The 26,109-nt window shown below is 45.1% G+C and overlaps 1 protein-coding gene across 1 annotated transcript; it reads right to left on the bottom strand.

Moving 5' to 3' along the window:
* Window positions 1–12,423: 12,423 nt before the first annotated feature.
* On the bottom strand, window positions 12,424–14,941 carry LOC132210811 (probable G-protein coupled receptor 139). Its single transcript, XM_059653246.1, has 2 exons — window positions 14,541–14,941; window positions 12,424–13,910 (listed from the first exon to the last, which is right to left on the bottom strand). The coding sequence occupies exons 1-2, from the start codon at window positions 14,824–14,826 to the stop codon at window positions 13,009–13,011; spliced, it is 1,188 nt and encodes a 395-aa protein (XP_059509229.1). The 5' UTR covers window positions 14,827–14,941; the 3' UTR covers window positions 12,424–13,008.
* Between the last annotated feature and the right edge of the window lie 11,168 nt (window positions 14,942–26,109).

Raw genomic sequence — 26,109 nt, forward strand, 5'->3', positions numbered from 1 at the left:
AAGAGTAAGAGTTGTACAGAACATAGATCAGGCCACAACTTGAAAAGTGGTGCATTTCCAGTCTCCTCACTATCGGAAGATTCAATACAGGGGTTAAAAAGGATATTCACCAGCGTGTTGCTTCAGATGAAGAGAGTGAGCTACAAAGAGAGGCTAGATAGGCTTGCATTGTTTTCTGCAAAGCAGAGAAGACTGAAGGGGTCAAATAGCGGGGGGATTATGAGGGCATGAACAGAATGAATGGAGACCAGCTTCTCCTATTGATTGAGGAGGTCAACTGAGAGGGGGCATAGTTTTAGGGTAAGTGGCAGGAGATTTAGAGGGGATTTGAGAAAAAAGCGTTTTCACTGACGGTGGTGGGAATCCTCAATGCACTGCCTGTAAATGTAATGGAGGCTGGAAATCTTACAGCCTGTAAAAAATATTTGGATTAGAACTTGAAATATCATAACACACAAGGATACCGGAGCAGTGCAGGAAATTGGGATTAATGGTGTCAGGGCAGACTTGATGGGCTGAAGGGCCTTTCTGCTTTGTATGGCTTTATGACACATCTCAGGAACACCACTATGATATAAACCAGTCTTCCTCCACTGACACTGTCATCTGCTTAGCTGAACTTGTCCTCACCCTTAACAACTTCTCCTTCAATTCCCCCGCTTCCTACGGACAAAGGGGGTGGCCATGGGAAACCACATGGGTCCAAGCTATGTCTGCCTCTTTGTAGGGTAAGTGAAACAATCCCTCTTCCGAAGCTACAGTGGCCCTATGCCCCAAATCTCCCTCTGTTGTATCGATGACTGTATTGGAGCAACTTTGTGCTCCCACGAGGAGCTCAAACAGTTTGTCTACTTTATTAACACCTTCCTCCCCAACCTTAAGTTCACCTGCAACATCTCTGATACCTCCCTCTCCTTCCTTGACCTCTCTGTTTCTATCTCTGGCACACACCTGGAAACCGATATCCATTTCAAGCCTACCAATTCCCACATCAACAAGAATACACCTCCTCTCACCAAAATGCCATCCCCTATTCCAAATTCCTTTGCTTCCGCCGTTTGTCCTTGTCCCACCTCCATCAGGAATTTGAAAACTGCCGCCTCAGATCATCTCTTCAGCCCCATGTTCCCGTCTTACATCCTGTTAACCCCTCCCCGACCGGCACATTGCACTGGTCGCAATCCTGACATGTCTACATTTAAAGTCCTACTGATTACCTTTCATCCTATCAGCATATTGTCTGCTAATAAGACTTTCTCCCATTTTATTTTCCCATGTTGTTGGCACCAACGTGCATCATGACCATTGGCTATTCACCCTCCCCCTCATGTAGACGCTCTGAAACATCCTTTGCCCCTAAGAGGAGAGAGGCATCATGCCATCTTGGAGTGTGGTCTGCAGCCACAGAAATCCTCCCTATTCCTCTTACATTTGAACATCTATTGTATTTCCTGAGGCTTTGCTGTTCACATGTGCAGCAGAACCAGTGGTGTTGTCTTGAAATTGACTGTTGCTTCTTTCCCCTGAGAGACCATTGCCCACAGCAGTATCTAAAGTGTGATATCTGTTTCTCAATAGAATGGCCACAGGGGATTCCTGCATTGTCTTCTGAGCCCTCTTACTCTGCGTGATGGCCAGCCATTCACTTCCTGGATTCTCGGCCTGAGGTGTGACTACCTCACTTTGTGTATGATCCAGGGCTCGCTCATCTTTGCAGATGCTCCACTGAAATCTCAGCCGCCACGCCAGCTCCAAAATCTAGGAGTTGTAACTGGAGACAGCTCATACTCACATTTCCAGTGCCAGGAATGGGAAATTAGCCCACTTCCCATGTAGAACGCAGCGCGAAACCACAGTTTTGAGCTCCCCTGATCTGATGTACCCCTTTCAATAAAGCACCATCAGGGAACACATCAGTTCATACAGCATCAGAGGAGCAGGAAATTCAACATTTCAGGTGGGGACCCTTCGTTGGGACTGGGGAGAGGAATGGTGCTCAGAAATAAATAGAAGGAGCGGGTGGCATGTGGGGAATTTTGGTGAGGTGGTGATTCATGGATGTTGGTCGGGATTTGTGGAGATTGGCCAATAGGAAATGTGGGGCTGAGAGGTATGATGGAAGATGGTTGTCGCGGGCCAAGGAAATGGGAATAAGAGGGAGGGCTAGACATGGGGTGAGACAGGGGATGGGGAGATTTCGAAGTCAGTGCATTCTATGTAGAGGCATTATGTTGCAAGATCCCCAACTGCCAGATTGGAGGAGATTCATTTGAAGCCCTGGCAGATACGGAATGATTGTTTGGGGTCTTGGATGGGGGTAACAGCGGAGGTGTAGGGAGAGAGGAAGCTGTTCCTGTGGTTGCCGAGTAGGAAGTGTGGAGTGGACGAAGTATTACTGGAGAGTGCAGTCCTTACGAAAAGCCGATAGGAATGGGAAAGAAACTATTTCTTTGGTGATGCGGTCTGATCGCAAGTGTTGAAAGTGGTGGAGGATGCGTTGGATTCAGCTGTTGGGGCGGTGGTATCGGTGGACCAGGGGAACGCTATCCTTGCTGCTGTTTGGGGAAGGTATTTGAGTGTAGAAGTGCAGGAAATGCAGGAGATGCATTTGAGTTGTGTCTGCAGGGAATGTTTTGTCCAAGACTCCTTCATGCGCTCCACACTCCCCAACAGCCCCACTATGCCTGAAATCTTTCTCTGCATGTCATCACCAACCCAAGGAAACCTAAACAGATAAATAGAACGCGGAGCATAACACCAGCGCTTCATCAGAGGCTCACTGATGATGTTACCTAAAATGGTGACGAAACGTCTGAAAACTAACCTTCCAGCTCAGCGACCAAACTCACATCCAGACCTTCAACCTGAGCTACAAATCTTCTCAAAGCTCGCTATCTTTGTCTGCAAATGCAGGAAATGCTACACCTCCCCCATACCTTCTCACTCAACTCCATCCATGGTCCCGAACAATCATTCTGCTTCCAACAGGGATTACCCTGTACGTCGTGCAACTTGGTCTATTATGTCTATCCTTCTGATTGACCAATCTCCACAATCCCTTCCTGCATCCACCTATCACCATCTCATCGACCTTCCCTCAACCCAGACCGCCTCATTAATTTCTGAGCTTCCTTCCCCCTCCAAGGTCCTGATGAAGTGACCCGATCCAAAATGTCAACTTTCCTGTTCCTCTGATGTTCCTTGGCCCGCTGTCTTCCTCCAGGTCCACAGTGTGTCATCTCTGAGTTCTTGCATCACCAGTTCTTGCTTTGTCCCACTCACTGAACGATAAGCATCGTTTTCAGTCCCTTTTCATTCCGCCCTGAATTCCTATAATTTTGGTCATTTTTGTCCAGCCATCTCGAGAAAGAGATTGAAAATATTTGATCAATGTCCATACCATTAGCTCCTTTATCATTGTTAACTCCTGAATTCCATTCACTCAGGGATGAATGTTTCCTTTAGTGAACTGTATCCTTTTATCCACTCTGGTAGAAAGAGAACTTCTTGCTGGTTAACATTTTTTTATTCCACTTTCTCCCGCTCTTTCAAAAAAAAATCCAATGATGGTTCAACGAAATCTAACCTTATAACAGTCAGCTACACAGCATTGACGAGGTTCATTCACCTTGATACGATCCATCTCATTTGTAGTCAGCAAAGAATGGCATTCCCATCTCGTGTAAGTGTGTGAAATGCCTCCTTAAAAGTCTAAAGCATCTGAGTTACCATGCTAGAATTTCACATCTTGGTTTTGCTGTACTCCGAAACCCACTGTCAAGGGTTAGTATTTCTTTGAAGTAGGTTTAAAGACTGAGATCTGTACCATGTTTATCACTCTCAAATTGGACAGCATTTCATCATGTTGTGATCACTCTTCAGTCGTGTGTCCATTACTGAACCTACTCCTCTCTCTATCTCTCTTATGCTTCTACACATGCACGGCCACACACCCACAATTGGATTGAGATGCAGATGAACAGTGTACTGGCACAAGTGCACAGGCTTTCAAATTAGGCAGGAAAAAATCACAGATCAAATGTCCTGGAGATATCATCTTCTTTCAGTGATGTCGATTAATAAGACACCAGGAATGTGGATGAGACAGATATGCATGCAAAATTGATTGCTGATCATGTAATTCTTGAGCCAGTCTCAATGTTTAATGCATTTCACAATTGGAGTAAAGAGATAGTACACAATATTCTTCAAATGCTCTCTGAACTTAGGATGTGTGATGACATAAATCACAGTGTTTGTGCAGCAACTCAGCATCTGCAGCATGTAGCCCAGTTCCATGACAAAAAGAGGCAGATATACAGACTCATATCCCAAAAATATCATTCTCCAGTTTATGGAATACACCATTGATACTGATCATAACAGAATGAAATTCCCTGAGACAAGAAACAGTAAAATAATGGGATTCTTTCAACTCTTCATCTCTGAGTCATTGGCGCTCTTTCTGTTGCTCTGCTGATGGAATCTCCTGCGGGGTCTGCTGGTCACTGCAATGTGTCCAACTGTTAAAACATTGAGAAGCAGAATGAGAATAAAGGCAACTCCTGGTGTTAGTATGTAATGGCAGAACTCAATTGCAGCCCAGATTGGAGAAAATTTCACTACATTTTTCGCACAACATAACCAGGGTCTGCTCCTGACGATGAGAAAACAGAAAATACAGAAAATGTTCTCCAAACAGCTCAATCCAGTCACTGTTGCCAGAACCACGGCTGCTGTTTTTTCTTTGCAATATTTACTTCTCAGACTTTGGCAACAAATGGCAACATATCGATCAAATGTGAAAGTGACGGTGAACCAGACAGAACAGTCAGTGGCTGCATAAAGCAGGACAGCGTGGATATTACACACAGGGATACCTTCGAGGAAATGATGCTGTTTCAAATAGACAAATGGAATGTGTCGCAATATGAGGTCAATGGTAATGACCAGGAGATATGCTATTGCCATGGCTACCAGGTAGTGAGAGACACGTCGGGAGAGGCCACACTTTTCCTGGGACAGGATCATAATTGCTACTGCATTGGCAGTAAGGAAAGCAAACAATGAAGTTATAGTTTCTGCTCAGAACAATATTACCAGTTTAATTGAGCACTGATGGAGATGTAGACATGGAATTTTGTATCCGTTCCTGTCCGTTTATTTTATCGATCCAATGACTGTTATTCCATAAATTGACTGTGCAATGAAAATATAACGTGATGTTAATGTTGCTGTTCACTGATATGTTCATGACTGTTGTAATTCATTATGCCCCATAATGGAAATCACAGAAACCTCTCATGAATTGTCTGTTAATGAACTTTGGAAATGGGCAAGATCTAAGAGATGCGACGGTCATGTAAACACGCCATGGAACCAATGATTAAACAATGGTGTTTTTTTAAAATTCAAGTTAGGATTCTGGTATTAAACCTCAACCACATCGACATGAGGTCAATGGGGGAATGCATACTGAGTCAGTGAGCGCTCAAAAAGACACCAAGGTCGCCAGGGTTACAGTCCTAACAGCTGGACTGAGAGGAACACCAGAAGCAGTAAAGATGAGAGAGTAAATTTCGAGCGTGGTGATCCCCTTATCACTAGTTGGCAGAATGAACAGCACAGAGAAAGAAAATAAGAGCAGCAAAATGCTCCAATTTATAGAAATACGAAAGACTTACGAGGCACCGCAATGATTGCGAGAATTGGATAATAAATGAATTGTATCATCCGAAGGGCCATTCGAATGCGGGATTTCAGTGGCTTGCGATAAAAAGTAGCAGAAAGATAATTCACCGTCCCAATGGAACCACTTCCCAATGTTTTAACATTCCCATTGAATGTTCTCACAGTTTGAATAGTTGTCAAACCATTCCAATCTGTTGTTGTAACATTACAATCGTTTGTTCTTCGATTCAAATCCTGTGTTGTATTGTTCCAATCCATCATTGCCAGATTCCAATACATTGGAATGTAACCTATTACTCTCCAGTTGTAAAATGTGATCTGTCCTCTCTCTCTCTCTCTCTCTCTCTCTCTCTCTCTCTCTCTCTCTCTCTCTCTCGTGCCCCAGATTTCTGTCAGTACCACGACTGTCTCTCCCAGTGAAACTGAGAGGACAAATTGAACAGTGCCCCTTATGAGTAGATGTAGAACACCCTGCAGCAACACAATTAGGTTCCATGGGGACTGACATTAGTGACAGTTACTAAACAAACAGTTACTCTTTCCATCCTGTCTCCTCTGTGCCAGAGTAAACTGATGTCATTACCCAGGTGATTTCAGAGATTAGCTGAGGAAAGAGTCATGTCATTTATGAAGGTACAGGCTGTAACGTGGGATTTGGGGCTGGAGTCTGAGCATGACGCAAGTTGAAGTCTGTTTAAGAGAAGGAGTGAATTGGCCATGTAAATACAGGTCAGTGCATTAATTGAAAGCCATGGCATAAGGTGTCAGGGGAAGCCTGAAGCATGATACACTGGGTGAGCTGATGAAAATAAAGTGGTGAGCAGTTGTTCATATAGCAAGGAGATGTTTAGCCTCCTTCTGCTGACAGCACAGAACCTACACCACCACAACTCCACCCTTATTAAACCATCTCCGCAGTTCCTAATCACGGACATTCATGTACATTTCCATGTGCCTTGATGTCATTATTAACATGAAATCTGCCAATCTCTGCCTTGATGGTAGAGCTTCCACACGTTGTCTGGGGCACAGCATTTCAAAACTTCATCATCCTCTCAGTGAAGAGGTTCCTCCTCATCTCAATCCAAAATGGATTGTCCTTTATTCTGAGAAGTTTCTCGGGTAGTGACACACAGGGCCAAAAAATATCCTTCCTGCACTTACTGTCAATCTCTTTTAGCATTTTGGAAAGTTATTGGATATTACTGAATTCATCTAACTCGAGATATTCCAGTCTTCCTCATTATTATGTTAGGGGGCCAAAACTGTATATGCATCCAATCGCCTGTCTTTACTCTGATGCCTTGATTCCCCTCTCTACTAAAAGCTATGTAACTTTAAATATACACAAGGGCTCAGACCACACAGCTCTCTGTGACAATGAGTTCCAAAGACTCATAACCGTCTGAGAGAAGAAATTTCCCCTCATCTCAGTCTTCAATTGGTGCCCCTTCTTTTGGAGACAGTGCCCTTTGTTCTGAGACTCTCCCGTGATCGGAACCATTCTCTGTGCATCACACCATCAACACTCTTCATGTGATTGCCGCTCATTCCTCTAAACTCCAGTGAGTACAGTCATAATCTGTTTAATCCTTGCTCCATCGCCAATTCTTACATGCTGGGAGCATCTGTGTGAACATTTCTGATCTGCCTCCAATGAAATGTTATCTCTTCTTCTCTCAGCAGCACCTTTCACATTTGCTGAAAGACTTCCCTCCTCTTCTACTCCAACCTCCTTGAAGTAATGGCCATGAGCTTTTCTGATTACCTGCTAGGGTTCTGCATTTTATGTGCATGTCCCCCCAAGTCCCCCGGTATTGAAGCTTTCTGCTGTCTTTCTCCATTAAAAAAATGCTCTGATCTGTTGCGCTTGCTTCCAAATGAAACACCTTCACATTTTCTCACATCAACTTCGTTTTCAACTTTTTCATGTTCATGTTGAAAATGACGGAGAGTTGCCGGTAATAAACTGAGATGGTGAGGGTCAAAAGTCACGCAACACCAGCTTATACTGCGACAGGTTTATAAATAAGCTTCTGTCTTCACATAAACCTGTTGGATTATAACCCAGTGTCGTGTGATTTTTCACTTTGATGAATAAACAGGGTGGTGACAGCAGACTTCCCTGATAGTTCAAGCCAATATGTTGAGCTGTGCTGAGTATTTCTCTTACAATGCATTGTGTCCTCGTGATAATTGTTCATTTTTGATGCTTGCACTCAGCACGGAAAAGTATAGCAAATGGTTTCATCAAGGGAAGATCATGCCTGACAATTCGTTCGGAATTCTTTGAGTAGGCAACAAGCAGGGGAGACCAAGGAAAGTCAATTGATATTACCTCTCTGGAATTTAAGAAGGTCTTTGATAAGGTACTGCACAGGAGGCTGCTGAGTAAGACAAGGGCCCATGGTGTTAGAGGCAAGGTGATAACATGGAGAGAAGATTGACCATCTGGCAGAAAGCAGAGAGTGGGATAAAAGTGCCATTGTCAGGATGGCAGCCAGTAGCCAGTTGTATTCCAAGACGGTCAGGGCAGGGACGACAACCTTTCACTTTATTCAGTATTGATTTAGATCAAAGAACTGAGGGCATTCTGGCAATGGTTGCTGATGACATAAACATGGGAAGAGAAACAGTTAGTATTGAATAGGAGGGGAAGCTGCTGAAGGATTGACAGGATTGGAAATCGGGCAAAGAAATGGCAGATGGAATACAATGTGGGAAAATGTGAGGCTGCGCACTTTGGTAGGAAGAATACGTTAGATTAGAATACATACAGAGTGGAAACAGGCCGTTTGGCCCAACAAGTCCACACCACCGCTTGAAATATCCCACACAGATTCGTTCCCCTATAACCCACACACCGCTGAGCACTATCGGCAATTTGGTATGGCCAGTCCACACAACCTGCACATCTTTGGATTGTGGGAAGTAACCGGAGCACCCGGAGGAAATCCACGCAGTCCCGGGGACAGTGTGCAAACTCCACACAGACAGTCAACCGAACGTGGGAATTGAACGGTGGTCCCTGGTGCTGTGAGGCTGCAGTGCTAACCACTGAGCCACCATACCAGCACAGGGGCATAGACTATTCTAAATGGGGAGAAAATTCAGAAATATAAAGTGCAAAAGGACTTAGGAGTGTCTTAAGGTGAACTCGCATGTTCGGTCGGGAGTTAGGAAGGCAAACACAATTTTAGCATATATTTGGAGAGGACTGGAATATAAAAGCAAGGATGTATATCTGAGGCTTTATAAAAGTCTGGTCAGACCACCTTGAGAGGATTGTGTGCAATTTTTGGTCTCATATCTCAAGAAGGATGAGTCAGGCCTGGAGACGGTCCAGAGGAGGTTCACAAGAATGATTCCAGAAATGCAAGGCGAAACATATGAGAACGTTTGAGCCCTCTGGGTCTATACTCGATAGAGTTCAAAAGGATAAGAGGGGTCCTAATTTGAAGTTAATGAACACTGAACAGCTTGGACAGAGTGGATGTTGGGCCGACGTTTGGTTTGGCAGAAAGCCTGGGATCTGAGGGCACAGCCTGACAGTAAAGAGAAGAGACCTTAAAATGAAAATAAGTGGAATTTTTTTCAGATGGAGATTCGTGAATCATTGACCAGATTTAATACAGAGCTAGATATCTGTTTCGTTGTCAAGGTATTCAAGGATTACAGAGAGAATGCTGGGAAATGTGGTTGTGAAACGTATCGACCATGATTGAATGGTGGACCACACTCAATGGGTTGAATGGCCTAATTTCTGCTCCTCTATTTTATGGCCTTATGCACGTGGAGTACCGGATCTCTCTGCGACTCAGAGCTCTGCAACCTTTCACTATTTAGACAATATGCTGATGTTTTTTTTGCAGCAAGATTGACATTTGTGTCAAGCAGTCAGATTCAAGTGCAGTTGTGGATTCCATCCTTACAAACTCCCGTTTTTCAGCATCCATCCATTATTTGAGTGTGCGAAATTCTGTCAAGGGTACACGAGGCAGGTGTCTCAATCCTCCACAGGGCTCATGGTCCCCATGCAGCAACGTTTTTATAATTTCAATGATATCCTAGCCGTTATCATGATTGATTTATGCACTTCATTTTGAATACCTTCAGGCTTGTCTTTTTAATGTTCCTTCACCACTTCCCATTATTTTGTACTGTGTGATTCTGTCCCTCTGCCTACAGTGCCTCTTATTCATCATTTTGTCTTTTTCTCTGTGCATTGACTCTACTTCCCCTGACTCCCTGCATAGCTTCCCACTCACTGCCAATTTAAATTAAACCTCCCCAAACACTCTCACTCATACTCCCCCACAGGCATCTGTGGCTGCAGACCAGACTCCCAGATGGCATGATGCCCCTCTCGTATATGGGGCAAAAGGTAAGCCCCCTGGGCCTAACCAGGTGAAACGAGTCCAGTTTGTCCTCGTCCCACCTCCAACGGGAAGTTGAAAACTGCTACCTCAGAGCATCTCTTTAGCCTCGTGTTCATCTGTTACAGCCTGCTATCTCTCCCCGGACTGGCACATTGCACTGGTCGCAATCCTGAGATGTCTACCTTTAAAGTCCTACTTATTAGCTTTCTTCCTGTCACCCTATTTTACTGCTATTAGGACTTTTTCCCATTTTATGTTTCCATGTCGTTGGCACCAACGAGCATCGTGACCACTGGCTGTTCACTCTCCCCCTCATACAGACGCTCTGAAACATTCTTTGCCCCTAATACGAGAGAGGCATCGTGCCATCCTGGAGTGTGGTCTGCAACCACAAAAATCCTACCTGTTCGTCTTACAATTTAACAAATATTGTATTTCCTCAGGTTTTGCTGTTCACGTGTGCAGCAGAAGCAGTGGTAGTGTCTTCAAATTGGCTGTTGCTTCTTCCCACTGAGAGGCCATTGCTCTCAGTTGTATCTAAAGTGTCACTTCTGTTTCTCAGGGGAATGGCCACAGGGGATTCCTGCATTTTCTTCTGAGTCCTCTTACTCTGCGTGATGGTCACCCATTCTCTCCCTGGACTCTCGGCCTGAGGTGTGACCACCTCACTATGTGCACTATCCAGGGCTCTCTCATCTTTGCAGATGCTCCACAGAAATCTCAGCCGCCACGCCAGTTCCAAAATCTAGGAGTTGCAACTGGAGACAGCTCCTACTCACATTCACAGTGCCAGGAATGGGAAATGAGCCGTCTTCCCATGTAGAACAACGGAACCAGACCACAGTTTTGAGCTCCCCTGATCTGATGTCCCCCTTTCAATACAGCACCATCAGGGAACACAGCAGTTCATCCACCATCAGAGGAGCAGGAAATTCAACATTCCACACGGGGACCCTTCGTTGGGACTGGGGAGAGGAATGGTGCTCAGAAATAAATAGAAGGACGGGGTGGCATGTGGGGAATTATGGTGGGGTGGTGATTCATGGATGTTGTGTGGGGTTGGTGGAGATTGGCCAATGGGAAGGGTGGGGCTGCGAGGTAAGATGGAAGATGGTGTGGCAGGCCAAGAAATGGTAATAAGAGGGAGGATTAGACATGGGGAGAGACAGGAATGGGGAGATTTTGGAGTCAGTGAATTCTATGTTGATGCATTCTGGTGTAAGATGCCCAACTACCAGATTGGAGGAGATTCATTTGAACCCCTGGCAGATACAGAATGATTATTTGGGGTCTTGGATGGGGGTGAGAGCGGAGGTGTAGGGGGTGAGGAAGCTGTTCCTGTGGTTGGAAAGTGGGGAGTGTGGAGTGGACGAGGTATTACTGGACAGAGCAGTCCTAACGAAAAGACAGTAGGAATGGGGAGGAAACTATTTCTTTGGTGATGGGGTCCGATTGCAAATGTTGAAACTGGCGGAGGATGCGTTGGATTCAGCTGTTGGGGCGGTGGTATGGGAGCGCCGGGGGACGCTATCCTTGTTGCTGTTGGGCGGACGTTGTTTGAGTGTAGAAGTGCAGAAAACACAGGAGATGCAGTTGAACTGTTTCTGCAGGGAATGCTCTGTCCACGACGCCTTCATGCGCTCCACACTCCCCAAAAGCCCCATTATGCCTGAAATCTTTCTCTGCAAATGCAGGAAATGCTACACCTCGCTCTACACCTTCTCACTCAACTCCATCCATGGTCCTGAACAATCATCCTGTTTCCAGTAGGGATTAACCTGTACGTCCTGCATCGTGGTCTATTACGCCTATCCTTCCCATTGATCAATCTCCACAATCCCTTCCTGCATCCACCTATCACCACCTCACCGACCTTCCCCCAATCCCAGATCATCTCATTTATTTCTGAGCTTCCTTCCCCCTCCACAAACCTGATGAAATGACCCGATCCAAAATGTCAACTTTCCTATTGCTCTGATGTTGCCTGGCCCGCTGTGTTCCTCTAGGTCCACAGTGTGTCATGTCTGCGTTCCTGCGTCAGCAGTTCTTGCTTGTCCCAGTCACTGAACGATAAGAATTGTTTTCAGTCCCTTTTCATTCCGCCCTGATTTCCTATCATTTTGAACATTTTTGTGCCATCATCTACAGAAAGAGATCGAAGATATTTGGTAAATGTCCATACCATTAGCTCCTTTATCATTGTTAATTCCTGAATTCCATTCACTCAGGGATGAATATTTCCTTGAGCTAACTATATCCTTTTATCCACCCTGGTAGGAACAGAACTTCTTTTTGGTTTACATTTTTATTCTACTTTCTCCCTCTCTTTCAAAATAAAATCATCCAATGATGATTCAAAGAAATCCAGACTTATTACAGTCAGCTACACAGCATTGACCAGGTTCATTCACCTTGCTACGATCTATCACATTTGTAGTCAGTAAAGAATGGTATTCCCTTCTCGCTGAAGTGTGTGAAACGCCTCCTTTAAAGTCTAAAGCTTCTGAGCTACCATGCTAGAATTTTACATCTTGTTTTTGCTTTACTCCAAAACTCACTGAGCATTCAAGGGTTTGTATTTCTTTGAATTTAGTTTAAACACCGAGATCGGTACCATGTTTATCACTCTCAAACTGGGCAGCATTTCTTTAAGGTGTGATCATTCTTGAGTAATGTGTCTGTTACTGAACCTGCTCCACTATCTATCTATCTGATGCCTTTACACATGCACAGCAACACATCCACACTTGGATTGAGATGCAGATAAACAATGTCCTGGCACAGGGGCACAGGCTGTCAAATGAGGCAGGAAAAATCACAGATCAATGGTTGTGGAGATATCTCCTTCTTTCAATGATGTCTATTAATAGGACACCTGGACTGTGGATTAGACAGAAACGTGTGCAAAATTCAGTGCTGAAGATGTAATTCTTCAGTCTCAATGTTTGATACATTTCACAATCGGAGTAAAGGGATAGTACACGATATTCTTCAAATGCTCTCTGAACTTAGGATGTGTGATGACATAAATCACAGTGTTTGTGCAGCAACTCAGCATCTGCAGCATGTAGGCCATCTCCATTACAAAAAGAGGCAGATATACAGACTCATATCCCAAATGTTTCATTCTCCAATTTATGGAATACACCATTGACGCTGACCATAATAGAACGAAATTCCCTGAGATAAGAAACAATAAAATAATGGAATTCTTTCGACTCTTCATCTCTGGGTCTTTGGTGCCTTTCTTGTTGCTCTGCTGATGGAGTCTCCTGCGGGATCTATTGGTCACTGCAATGTGTCTAACAGTTAAAACATTGAGAAGCAGAATGGGAATAAAGGCAACTCCTGGTGTTAGTACGTAATGACAGAACTCAATTGCTCCCCAGACTGAAGAAAATTTCAGTACATTTTTCACCCAACATAACCAGGGTCTGCTCCTGACGTAATACCGATGAGAAAACAGAAAATACCAGAAAATATTCTTCAAACAGCTCAGTCCAGTCACTGTTGCCAGAACCACCGCTGCTGTTTTCACATTGCAATATTTACTTCTCAGATTTGGGCAACAAATGGCAACAAATCGATCAAAGGTGAAAGTGACGGTGAACCAGACAGAACAGTCAGTGGCTGCATAAAGCAGGACAGCGTGGATATTACACACAGGGATACCTTCTAAGAAATGATGCTGTTCCAAATAGACAAATGGAATGTGTCGCAATATGAGCTCGAAGATAATGACCAGGAGATCTGATATTGCCATGGCGACCAGATAGTGAGAGACACATCGGGAGAGACCACACTTTTTCTGTGACAGGATCACAATTGTGACTATATTGGCTGTGAGGAAAGCAAGCAATGAAGTTATAGTTTCTGCTCAGAACAATGTTACCAGTTTTCTTGAGCGCTGATTGAGATATACACATGGAATTTTGTGTCCGTTCCTGTCAGTTTATTTGGTCGATCCGACGACTTTTATTCCATAAATTGACCATGCGATGAAAATATAACATGATGTTAAAGTTGTTGTTCACTGATATGTTCATGACTGTTGCAGCACATTATGCCCCATAATGGAATTCACAGAAACTTAGCATAAAATGTCTGTTAATGAATTTTGGAAATGGGCAAGATCTAAGAGATGTGACAGTCATGTAAACACGTCATGGAACCAATGATTAAACAATGGTGTTTTTAAATGCAAGCTAGGATTCTGGTATTAATGCTCAAACACATTGACATGAGGTCAATGGCGGAATGCGTACTGAGTCAGTGAACGCTCAAAAAGACACCAAGGCAGTCAGGGTTACAGACCTAACAGCTGCACCTAGAGGAACACAAGAAGCAATAAAGATGAGAGTAAATTTCGAGCATGGTGAGCCCCTTATCACTAGTTGGCACAATGAACAACACAGAGAAAGAAATGAGAGCAGCAAAATACAACAATTTATAGAAATACAAAAGACTTACTCGGCACTGCAATAATTGCGAGAATCGGATAATAAATGAATTGCATCATCCGAAGGGCCATTCGAATGCGGGATCTTAGTGGCTTCCGATAAAAAGTGGCAGAAAGATAATTCAACATCTCAATGAAACCCCTTCCCATTGTTTTACCATTCCCATCGAACGTTCTCACAGTTTGAAGCATTGTCAAACCATTCCAACCTGTTGTTGTAACATAACAATCGTTTACTCCTATATTCAAATCCAGTGTTGTATTGTTGCAATCCATCATTGCCAGATTCCAATACATTGGAATCTAACCTATTACTCTCCAATTGTAAACTGTGATCTGTCCTCCTCACTCTCTCACTGTCTCTCCCTCTCTCTCTCTGGTGTCCCAGATCTCTGTCAGTACCACGGCTCTCTCTCCCACTGATGCTATGAGAGGACAAATTGAACAGTGCCCCTTATAAGTAGATGTAGTACACCCTGCAGCAACACAATTAGGATCCATGGGGACCGACGTTAGTTACAGTTACTGAACAAACAGTTACTCTTTCCATGATATCTCCTCCGTGCCAGAGTAAACTGATGTCATTACCCAGGTGATTTCAGAGGTTAGCTGAGGAAACAGTGATGTCATTAATGAATGTACAGGTTGTAAATCGGGTTTTGGGGCTAGCCTCTGAACATGACACATGTTGAGGTCTGTTTAAGAGAGGGAGTGAATTGACCATGTAAATACAGGTCAGTGCATAAAGTGAAAGCCATGGCGGAAGGTGACAGGGGAAGCCTGAAGCATGACACACTGGGTGAGCTGATGAAAAAAAAGTGGTGAGCCGTTGTTCAGACAGCAAGGAGATGTTTAGCCTGCTTCAGCTGACAGCACAGAACCTACCCCAACACACCTCCACCCTTATCAAACCATCTCAGCAGTTCCTAATCACGGACATTCATGGCCATTTCCTTGTGCCTTGATGTCATTAGTAACTTGAAATCTACTAATCCCTGCCTGGATGGTAGAGCTTCCACATGTTGCCTGGGGCACAGCGTTTAAATAAAAAAAATCATCCTCTCAGTGAAGAGGTTACTACTCACCTCAATGCAAAATGGATTATGCTTTATTCTGAGAAGGTTCTCGGGTACTCACCCACAGGGCCAGAGAAATATCCTTCCTGCACTTACTGTCAATCCCTTTCAGCATTTAGGAATTTTCTTGGATATTACTGAATTCATCTAACTCCAGATATTCCAGTCTCCCTCATGATTAAGTAATGGGGGCAAAACTGTATTTGCATCTAATCACCTGCCTTTACTCTGATGTCTTGACTCCCCTTTCTACGAAAAGTATTTAACCTTAACTATACACAAGGGCTCAGCCCTCACAGCTCTCTGTGACAATGAGCTCCATAGACTCATAACCCTGTGAGAGAAGAAATTTCCCCTCATCTCAGTCTTCCATTGTTGCCCCTTCTTTTGGAGACAGTACCCTCTGTTCTGAGACTCTCCCGTGAGGGGAAACATTCTCTGTGCATCACACCATCAACACTCTTCATGTGATTGTCTCTCATTCCTTTAAACTCCAGTTAGTACAGCCATAATCTGTTTAATCCTTGCTCCATAGCCAATTCTTACGTGCTGGGATCATCCTTGTGAACATTTCTGATCTGCCTCCAATGAAATGTTATCTCTTCTTCTCTCAGCAGCACCTTTCACATTTGCTGAAAGACTTCCCTCCTCTTCTACTCCAACTCCCTTGAAGGAATAGCCATGAGCTTTTATGGTGACCTGCTAGCTTTCTGCATTTTATGTGCATGTCCCCCAAGTCCCCCTGTACTGAAGTTTTCTGCTGTCTTTCTCCATGAAAATTGTGCTCTGTTCTGCAGTGCTCACTTCCAAACGAAACAACTTCACATTTTCTCACATCAAATTCGATTTCAACTTTTTCATGTTCATTTTGAAAATGACGGAGAGTTGCCGGTATTAAACTGAGATGGTGAGGGTCAAAAGTCACGCAAGACCAGCTAATACTGCAACAGGTTTACAAATAAGCTCCTGTCTTCACATAAACCTGTTGGATTATAACCGTGTCATGTGATTTTTGACTTTGATGAATAAACAGGATGTTGGCAGCAGACTTCCCACATAGTTCAACCCAATATGTTGAGCTGTGGTGAGTATTTCTCTTACAATGCATTGTGTCCCCTCTGATAATTGTTCATTTTGACGCTTGGACTCAGCACGGAAAAGTATAGCAAATGTTTTCATCAAAGGGAAATCATGCCTGACAATTTTTTTAGAATTCTTTGAGTATGTAACAGGCAGGGTTGACCACGGAGAGCCAATTGATGTTATCTACCTGGAATTCAAGAAGGCCTTTGACAACGTGCTGCACAAAAGGCTGCTGCATCAGACAAGGTCCCATGGTGTTAGAGGCAAGGTGATTGTATGGAGAGAAGATTAACCATCTGGCAGCAAGCAGAGAGTGGGATAAAGGCGTGTTTCTCAGGAAGGCAGCCAGTAGCAAGTTGTATTCCATAAGGTCAGTGCAGGGACGACAAACTTTTACTTTATACAGTATTCATTTCGATCAAAGAACTGAGGGCATTCTGGCAATGATTGCTGATGATATAACATCAAAAGAGCAACAGTTAGTATTGAATAGGAGGGGAAGCTGCTGAAGGTTTCACCATTTTGGAGTTTGGGCAAAGAAGTGGCAGATGGAATAAAATGTGGGAAAGTGTGAGGCTGTACACATTGGTTGGAAGAATAGGTTAGAATCCATACAGTATGGAAACAGGCCCTTTGGCCCAACATGTCCACACCACCCCCTGAAGCTTCCCACCCAGATTCGTTCCCAGATAACCCACACACCCCTGAGCACTACGGGCAATTTAGCATGGCTGATCAACCTAAACTGCACATCTTTGGACTGTGGGAAGAAACCAGAGCACCCGAAGGAAAACAACGCAGAGACGGGGACAATGTGCAAACTCCACACAGACAGTCATCCGAACGTGGGAATTGAACATGGGTCCCTGATGCTGTGAGGCTACAATGCTAACCACTGAGCCACAGTGACAGCATAGCGGCATGGTCTATTCTAAATGGGGAGAACATTCATAAATCTAAAGTGCAAAAGGACTTAGGAGTGTCTTAAGGTGAACTTGCATGTTGGGTCGGGAATTAGAAGGCAAATACAATTTTAGCATTTATTTGGAGAGGACTGGACATAAAAGCAGAGGTGTATATCTGAGGCTTTGTAAAGGTCTGGTCAGACCACGTCGAGAGGATTGCATGTAATTTTTGGCATCAAACCTCAAGAAGGATGTATCAGGTCTGGTGACAGTCCAGAGGAGGTTCACGAGCATGATTCCAGAAATGCAAGGCGAAACATATGAGAACGTTTGAGCACTCTGGGTCTATACTCGATATTGTTCAGAAGGATAAGAGGGGTCCTAATTGGAAGTTAAGGATTACTGAAGAGCTTGGACAGTGTGGATGTTGGGGTGACGTTTGCTTTGGCAGAAAGCCTGGGATTTTTTGAGGGCACAGCATGACAGTAAAGAGAAGAGACTTTAAAATGAAAATAAGTGGGATTTTTTTCAGACAGAGATTCGTGAATCATTGAACAGATTTAAGACAGAGCGAGATATATGTTTCATTATCAAGGGGTTCAAGGATTACAGAGAGAATGTGGTAAATGTGGTTGAGAAACTTATCGACCATGATTGAATGGTGGACCACACTCATTGGGTTGAATGGCCTAATTTCTGCTCCTCTCTGTTATGGTCATATGCACGAGGGCTCCCCGATCTCTCTGCAACTCAGATCTCTGCAGCCTCTCATTATTTAGACAACATGCTGATTTTTTTTTGCTGCATGATTGACATTTGTGTAGAGCAGTCATATTCAAGTGCAGTTGTGGGTACCATCCTAAAAAAGAACGCCCGTTTTTCAGCATCCATCCGTTATTTCGGTGTGTGATATTCTGTCAAGGGCACATGAGGCACAAGTCTCAATTCTCCACAGGGGTCATGGTCTTCCTCAGTAGAGAGGCTCTGTCTGGGAATTTGCTCGGGGGCATGATACAGGCCTGGTCGGTGAAATCCATGAACTCTGAAGCTGATCTTCAGAACACTTGTTCAATCTGGTTGGTGTGGAGTGTTGCACTTGGGCAGGAGGACAGGCAAGGAAACACATGATGGATGTGTGGGCATTGTGAAGCACTGAGAATCAGAGGGATCTTGGGTGTGTGTCCATCAGTCTATTTAAAGTGTGGGATAAGAAAATGAAATGGTGAACAAGACATACGTTACACTTGGTTTTGTTTGCCAAGGCATTGAGTTTAAGGGCAGGGAGGTGATGTTCGAATTGTAAAAAAAGCATTGTGCAGGGACACACAACAAGAGTATGCAGTACCGTAGTACAATTTATACGAGGTTTGTGATTGCACTAGAGAAGGTGTGAAGGAGATTTACCTGGATTTTGCCTGGTATAGACAGATCCAGTTCCTGAAGACAGGCTGGGGTTGTTTTCCATAGGAGAGAGGATATTGAGAAGGGACATAATTAAGATGTATAAAATAATGCAGAGCAGAGATAGTGGAGATTGGAAGAAACATTTCCCCTTGGTGGAAAGTTCAAGTACCAGGGTGTGTGAGGTGCAAACATTTAAGAGAATGTGCAGGAGGTTTTGAGAGAATGTGTAGAAGAACACTTTCACCCAGAGGGTTTTGGGGATCTTAAACTCACTGCCTGTAAGTGTGGGAGAGAGAGAAGCCCTCATACAAAAGAAGAATTATTCAGATATGCACTCGCAATGTCAAGCCTTGGGTTAAGTCCTGGGGAGTGGGTTTCGAATGGTGAGGTGGTTTGTTTCTCAGCAGCACAGACACAATGGGCTGAAAGGTTTTTTCCTGATCTCTACACCTCTACGACACTGTTCCCCTCCTTTAGATTTCTCCAAGTTTTGGTTAGATCATGATTTTTATCTCTCCCCTCCCCCACCAGCTACTCTCCCAGGGAACGAATTGCACAGACACATGTCCCTGGGAATAAGAGAAAAATTCCCACTCATCCCACAGTGAGCAGTCTGGAGTCACATATAGGCCAAACCGAGTAACAATATCAGATTTCCTTTATGCGGGGTTATGAATCAACCTGATTTGGATGTTAAACCAATCAATGATCAGTTGAACAGTCATCATTCCTGAGATTTGATTTATCTTGCAGATTTATGAACTGGCTTCAAATCCCATTGCAAAGGCCATGTTGAGATTTCACCCCATGCCATTGGAGTATTTGTTTACCACTATGGCATTGTATTCCCACATCACATCCGCAGTGTTTCTCTGTTTGATGGATCCGTTCATACTTGGGTTGAAACCTGGAATTTGGTCAGGGTGGGAGATGCCTGATTCAGAAACTGAGTGCCCATCTCACAGCCACTCAAGCTCTCAGCATATCTCTGGCCAAGACACCCAAGAGAGATTGATTATGATCCCATTGAATGATGGGTAGGTTTTGAGAGGAGCTGAATGGCTGAATTCTTCTCTTATTTCACCCTAGGTTTCGTTATTGATGCATTGGTTCGGGTTTGGATCTGGGATCCATTGTGAACTAATCTCCTCTCCCCCATTAGCAGCTTCTCCTCGATAATGCACAAGATGCTGGCACACTTGGCTTCCCAATGTGATGTGCCAAGCATCCGAACCGACAATGGTTGTCGAAAGGGGGATGCTCTGGTCACAGTCATCACTGTCATAAGCAGGAGGCTGGGTAACACCTGGGGTGAAGTTATCACGAGTCTTCACCCACCGCCCGTCCACATAGTCCCATTCATTTGGCCGTGATAACATCCCTTAAACACAAATCTGCCCTTTGACTGCCACCAGCCGACAACTGAGAAGAACTCAGGCACCCAAGCTGTGAATCACCTTCCGTGCTCACAGTTAAGGAAGCGGTGATTTTGTCATTTGAGGCGGCCAGAATGTCCCTTGATGGGAGAAAGGAGTACCACGTATCGTGGAATTCTGAAATGAGAATGGAAATCGCCAAAGAGAGAAGTCAATTTGTGTGACAGCATCAATGGAGAGAGAGATTGCGTGTGTGTGTGTGTGTGTGTGTGTGTGTGTGTGTGTGTGTGTGTGTGTGTGTGTGTGTGTGTGTGTGTGTGTGTGTGTTTGTGTGTGTGTGTGAGAGAGAGAGAGAGAGACAGACAGACAGGAAGAGAGACAACTTAAGTCGGCAATAGAGGACACCAGATCGGCTTTGCTGAGGCGCATTCTGGGAGATGTCAGCCACATACATTCATGTAGTGTTTCCATCCTTCCCTCCTAAACCCAAAAGAAAGTGGAGAGAGATATTCAGACAGGCCTTTGGGAAGTTTGCTGTAGCCGAGAGGGTATTTGCTCAGTTTGTAAAGATTATATTCTAAATTAAGGTAGTATTAGTGCAGCTTCAGGCAAATACTGGGTTTCAGTGAATAATGTGAGCAAGGTAAGAGACTTTTTTTTAGTTTAAAGGGGCTGAGATAGCAGTAAGGACAGCGGTGTTCTCCTCCTGCCTGATGTCGGAGATCAGACAGCAATCTAGTGTCCCTGACGGGATCTCCGCAGGAAGTGTAAGTGGAATGCTCAGCCACTCTATACATCCATTAAAAAAAGAATATAAGTCAGGAGAAGGTAGGGCCACTCAAGGATACAGGAGGGAACTTGTTCATGGAGGTAGAGGATGTGGGTGATAACATAAATCAGTACTTCACGTAGGATATGGTTATGGAGGACAGTGCAGCATGGTGGCTCAGGGGTTACGCCTGCTGCCTCACAGCACCAGGGATGCAGGTTTGATTCTACCCCAGGCGACTGTATGTGTGTAGTTTGCCCGTTCTCCTGTGCCAGTGTAGGTTTTGCCTGAGTACTCTGCTTTCCTCCCAGAGTCCAATGATGTGCAGGCTAGATGGATTGGCCATGCTATATTACCCTCAGTGCTCAGGGACGTGTAGCTTAGGTGAGCTTTGTGCAGAGCATGCTAATATGTTCGGGCATTTTGAGATGAACAAAGAAGTGATGTTTAGACTTTTGAAGAGTATTCAGGTGGATTACTCTCGAGACCCGATGGCATCTCCCCCAAGTTGTTGAGAGAGTTTGTAGAGGAGATTGCTGGAGCCTTGACCAAGTTTTTTGTGTCCTCATTAGCCACTAGAAAGGTCCAAAGGGACTGGTGAGGAGTTAGTGTTGTTCCTCTTTTCAAAACAAACAGTGATAATCCAGGAACATACAGACCAGTGAGTCTCACGTCGGTTGTTGGGAAGCTCTTGGAGATAATTCTTAGGATAGGATTTACACACATTTGGAAAAAGATTGCCAGTTAGGGATCGTCAGCATGGCTTCCTGCAGTGCATGTCATATGTCTGATTAAATTGGTTGAATTTGGTGAGAAGTTGACAAAGGTGATTGATGAGGGCAGAGCAGTGTATATTGTCGACATGAGTTTTAGGAGGCCTTGCGACAAGGTCCCTCATGGTCGGCTCACCAAGAAGATACAGATGCATGGGATCCATGGTCATTTGGCCACGTGGAATCAGAATTGGCTTGTCCACAGAAGACAGAGTGTCGTGGTGGAGGAACAAAAACAGACGTTTCTGGAAAAACTCAGAGCGTCTTGCAACGTCAAGAAAAAAATCAGAGTTCATGTTTCGGGTCCAGTGACCCTTTGTCAGGTAATGGTGGAGTGTTGTTTTTCAGGCTGGGAGTTCTGTGACAAGTGGTTTTCTGTACAGGCCCGTACTGGGTCCTCTGCTGTTTATGTGTCTAAATGACTTGGAATTCGATAGAGATCTGTGGGTCGGTAAGTTTGCGGATGAGACATAGATCGGTGAACAAAAACGAAGTTGCTGGAAAAAACAGGTCTGGAAGAATCTGTGAAGGAAATAAATGATTGGTGAAGGTGCGGATAGTGTAGAAGGTTGTTGGTTGCAGATATGGGCAGAGAAATGGCAGTTGGTGTTTAATCCATGTAGGTGTGAGGTGCTGTACGTGGAGAGATCAAATGTTCAGGAAATGTATACAGTTCATGACAGAGACCTGAACAGTATTGATGTGCAGAGGAATCGTGCAGTTCAAGTGTATAGCTCCCTGAAAGTGGTCATGTAATATCACGGACTCGAACGCAAATCAGTCCATCACCAATGCAACTTCACCCACCGCTGACAAGGAATGAACTCTACCCATTGCCGACACAATCCCACCCACAGCTGACACTGACATAACTCCACCCACAGCCGACGTTGATTTCACTCCGCCCGCAGCCACCACAGCCAGCAGCTGCAGAGGAGACAGCGACATCGTGCCCTGCCGAATCTTCACGACCCACACCCATGAATATCAGTCACATATGGACATTGAACAGTTGTTCCAACACCTTCGCCTCCACACTTACTTCTCTGACCGTGAGCCTAACCCTCCCTCAACTGACCCCTTCACCCAACTCCAGCACACCCCCTCCTCCTGGAGACCACCCAAAGGCCTCTGACCCTCCCTCGACCTCTTCATCTCCATCTGCTGTCGAGACGTCAATGGCCTCAACCTCTCCACCCCTCCCTGACACTCCAACCTCTCCCTCACAGAATGTGTAGCCCTCCGTTCCCTCCGCTCCAATCCCAACCTCACCGGAAAACCCGCAGACAAAGGACGCGCCGTTGTAGTATGGAGCAGTAACCTCTACATCGCTGAGGCCAGGTGCCAACTCTCCGCCACCTCCTCCTGCGCCCCCCAATCATAAACCCACCCCGGAGCACCAAACCGTCATCTCCCAAACCATCCACAAATTCATCACCTCAGGTGACCTTCCACCCACAGCCTCTACCCTCACTGTTCCCCAACCCCATACCGTCTGCTTCTAGCTCCTTCCCAAAATCTACATACCTGCCTGCCCTCGTCGACTCATTGTCTTCACCTGCTCCGGCCCCACCAAACTCTTCTCCACCTATCTGGACTCCATTTTCTCCCCCTTTGTCCAGGAACTCCCTCTCCAACTGCATTCCCCATGCAGATGGCCGAAAGGTCCTCCACTTCTTCCTCTCCCACATGCTCAACCAGTACCTCTTCATTAACTACCTCATCCGCCGAGCCGAACTTGTCTGGACTCTCAACAACTTCTGTTTTGATTCCTCCCACTTCCGACAGACAAAGGGGGTGGCCATGGATACACACATGGGCCCAAGCTATGCCTGCCTCTTTGTAGGTTACATGGAACAATCCCTCTTCTGTACCTACACTAGCCTGAAACCGACAACTTCCTCTGTTACATTGATGACTCGTGCTCCCGACAAGGAGCTCGAACATTTCATCCATTTCATCAACACTTTCCACCCCAACCTCAAGTTGACCTGGACCATCTCCAACATATCCCTTCCTGGACCTCTCTGTGGCCATCTCAGCCAACCACCCAGAAACCAATATCCATTTCAAGCCCACCGACTCCGACAGCTACATAGAATACACCTCCTCCCACCCACCTTCCTGCAAAAATTCCATTCCCTATTCCCAACTCCTTCGCCTCCACTGCATCTGCTCCCAGGATGAGGCATTCCACTCACATACATCTGTGATGTCCTCGTTTTTCAAAGACCAGAACTTCCACCCCGCAGTGATCGAGAACACCCTCAACCGTGTCTCCCGCATTTCCTGTAATTCATTCCATACACCCTCTCCCCACAATAACCGCCAAGAGAGAATCCCCATCATCCTCAAATACCACCCCACCAACCACTGGATCCAACACGTCATCCTCCGACACTTCCGCCATCTGCAATCCAATCCCAACACCAAAGACATTGTTCCATCTCAACCCTTGTCCGCTTTCCGGAGAAACCACTCTCTCCGTGACTGCCTTGTCCGCTCCACACACTGCTCCAACCCCACCACACCCAGCACTTTCCCCTGCAACGGCAGGAAGTGCTGCACCTGCCCCCATAACTCCGCCCTCACCCCCGTCCCAGGTCTCAAGGTGACTTTCCACATGAAGCTGATGTTCACCTGCACATCTGCCAATGTGTTATACTGTATCTATTGTACCTGGTGTGGTTTCTGCGACATTGGGAAAACCAAGCGCAGGCTCAGCGGCCACTTTGCAGAACACCTACGCTCGGTTCACAATAAACAACTGCGCCTCCCTGTCACGAACCATTTCAACTCCCCCTCGCATTCCTTGAACAACATGTCCATCCTGGGCCTCTCGCAGTGCCAAAACGATGCCACCCAAAGGTTGCAGGGTTAGCAACTCATATACCTCTTAGGAAACCTGCAGCCCAATGGTATCAATGTGGATTTCTCAACCTTCAAAATCTCTCCTCCCTCCACTGAATCCCAAAACCAGCCCAGCTCTCCCCACCCCGCAAACTTGTTCTTCCTCTCACCTATGCCCTCCTCCCATCTCAAGCCGTATCTCCATTTCCTACCTACTAACCTCACTCCGACCCCTTGAGCTGTCCGTCCTCCCTGGACTGACCTATCACCTCCTACCTCCACATCTATTTGCACCTCTACTGGCTCAATCCCCACCTCTTTAACTTGTCTGTCTCCTCTCCACCAATCTTCTCCTCTCTCCATCTTCGATCCGCCTCCACTTCACTCCCGATTTATTTCAGAACACTCTCCCCCTCCCCCTTTTCTGATGACGGGCCAAGGCCCGAAACATCAGCCTTGGTGCTCCAAAGATGCTGTTTGGCCTGCTGTGTTCATCTAGCTCCACATTTTGTTGTATCGGATTCTACAGCATCTGCAGTTCCCATAATCTCTGAAATAAGTAGATATTGTTGTCTGATTCCTTCTGAAACATATTGCAGACAACTACGACTGGAATGTTATGAATGAATTTGCACAGGTGTCCCACAGCACCAAAGCGAGTAAAGCAATATGAACACAAGTCAGTAACAAAGTAAAACATTCCCAATTAATCAGGAACAAAATTACAGGAATTATCAATATGAAACATACTATCTCTTATGTTTACAATATTTCCAGAGTCTTTTGTAAATTTACAGTCACTTTTTCCATGGCTCTGTCTCTGGGCCTGTGAAGCTGCTTTCTCCCTCTCTCCCTCTCTCTTGATGGTCAGCTGGCCTCTGCCTCTTTCCATTCTGGACTTCTCGGTGAGCTTGAGGAGATTACTAAAATGATTCCAAGAGAGTGGTCTGCAGGTGAACTCTGTTTTTATGCATTTTAAATACATTTCTGGAACTTTCTGTCGTAGTCACCAATCAGGTGAGAACCCTTAATCATCTGAATCAAAATTAATCATTTCAATGGCATGCTGCTGTCAGGTTTCTTTGTGCAGCATGGCCTGGTACCTTTCTGTCTGGACTGCCTTTTGTTTAGTGGATAAGTTGTTGGGGGTGTCTGTGCAGATTACCTGATATCTTGCTGCTGTGTTTGCACTGTGTCTGGTGTGTGGGTTTTGTGATTTTAGAGTTTCACTTGGGCAATGTTCCCAGCATTCCTTGTTGCTCAGCCATGTTGGCCATCTCTGTGCTTGCACCCAGGAAGCTGCTACAACAGGATAATAAAGAATTGGAGTGTCATGATTGCCTT

This window comes from Stegostoma tigrinum, chromosome 21 (assembly GCF_030684315.1).
Source record: "Stegostoma tigrinum isolate sSteTig4 chromosome 21, sSteTig4.hap1, whole genome shotgun sequence".
NCBI classification, from domain to species: Eukaryota; Metazoa; Chordata; class Chondrichthyes; order Orectolobiformes; family Stegostomatidae; genus Stegostoma; species Stegostoma tigrinum.

Excerpts from the sequence above, each read along its gene's own strand:
- LOC132210811 (XM_059653246.1), bottom strand. The coding sequence starts at position 14,826 with ATGTATTGGAATCTGGCAATGATGGATTGCAACAATACAACACTGGAT. Across the intron at positions 13,911-14,540 it reads CGCAATTATTGCAGTGCCGA|CCAATATAGTCACAATTGTG; the intron begins GTAAGTCTTTTG and ends CTTTCCTCACAG.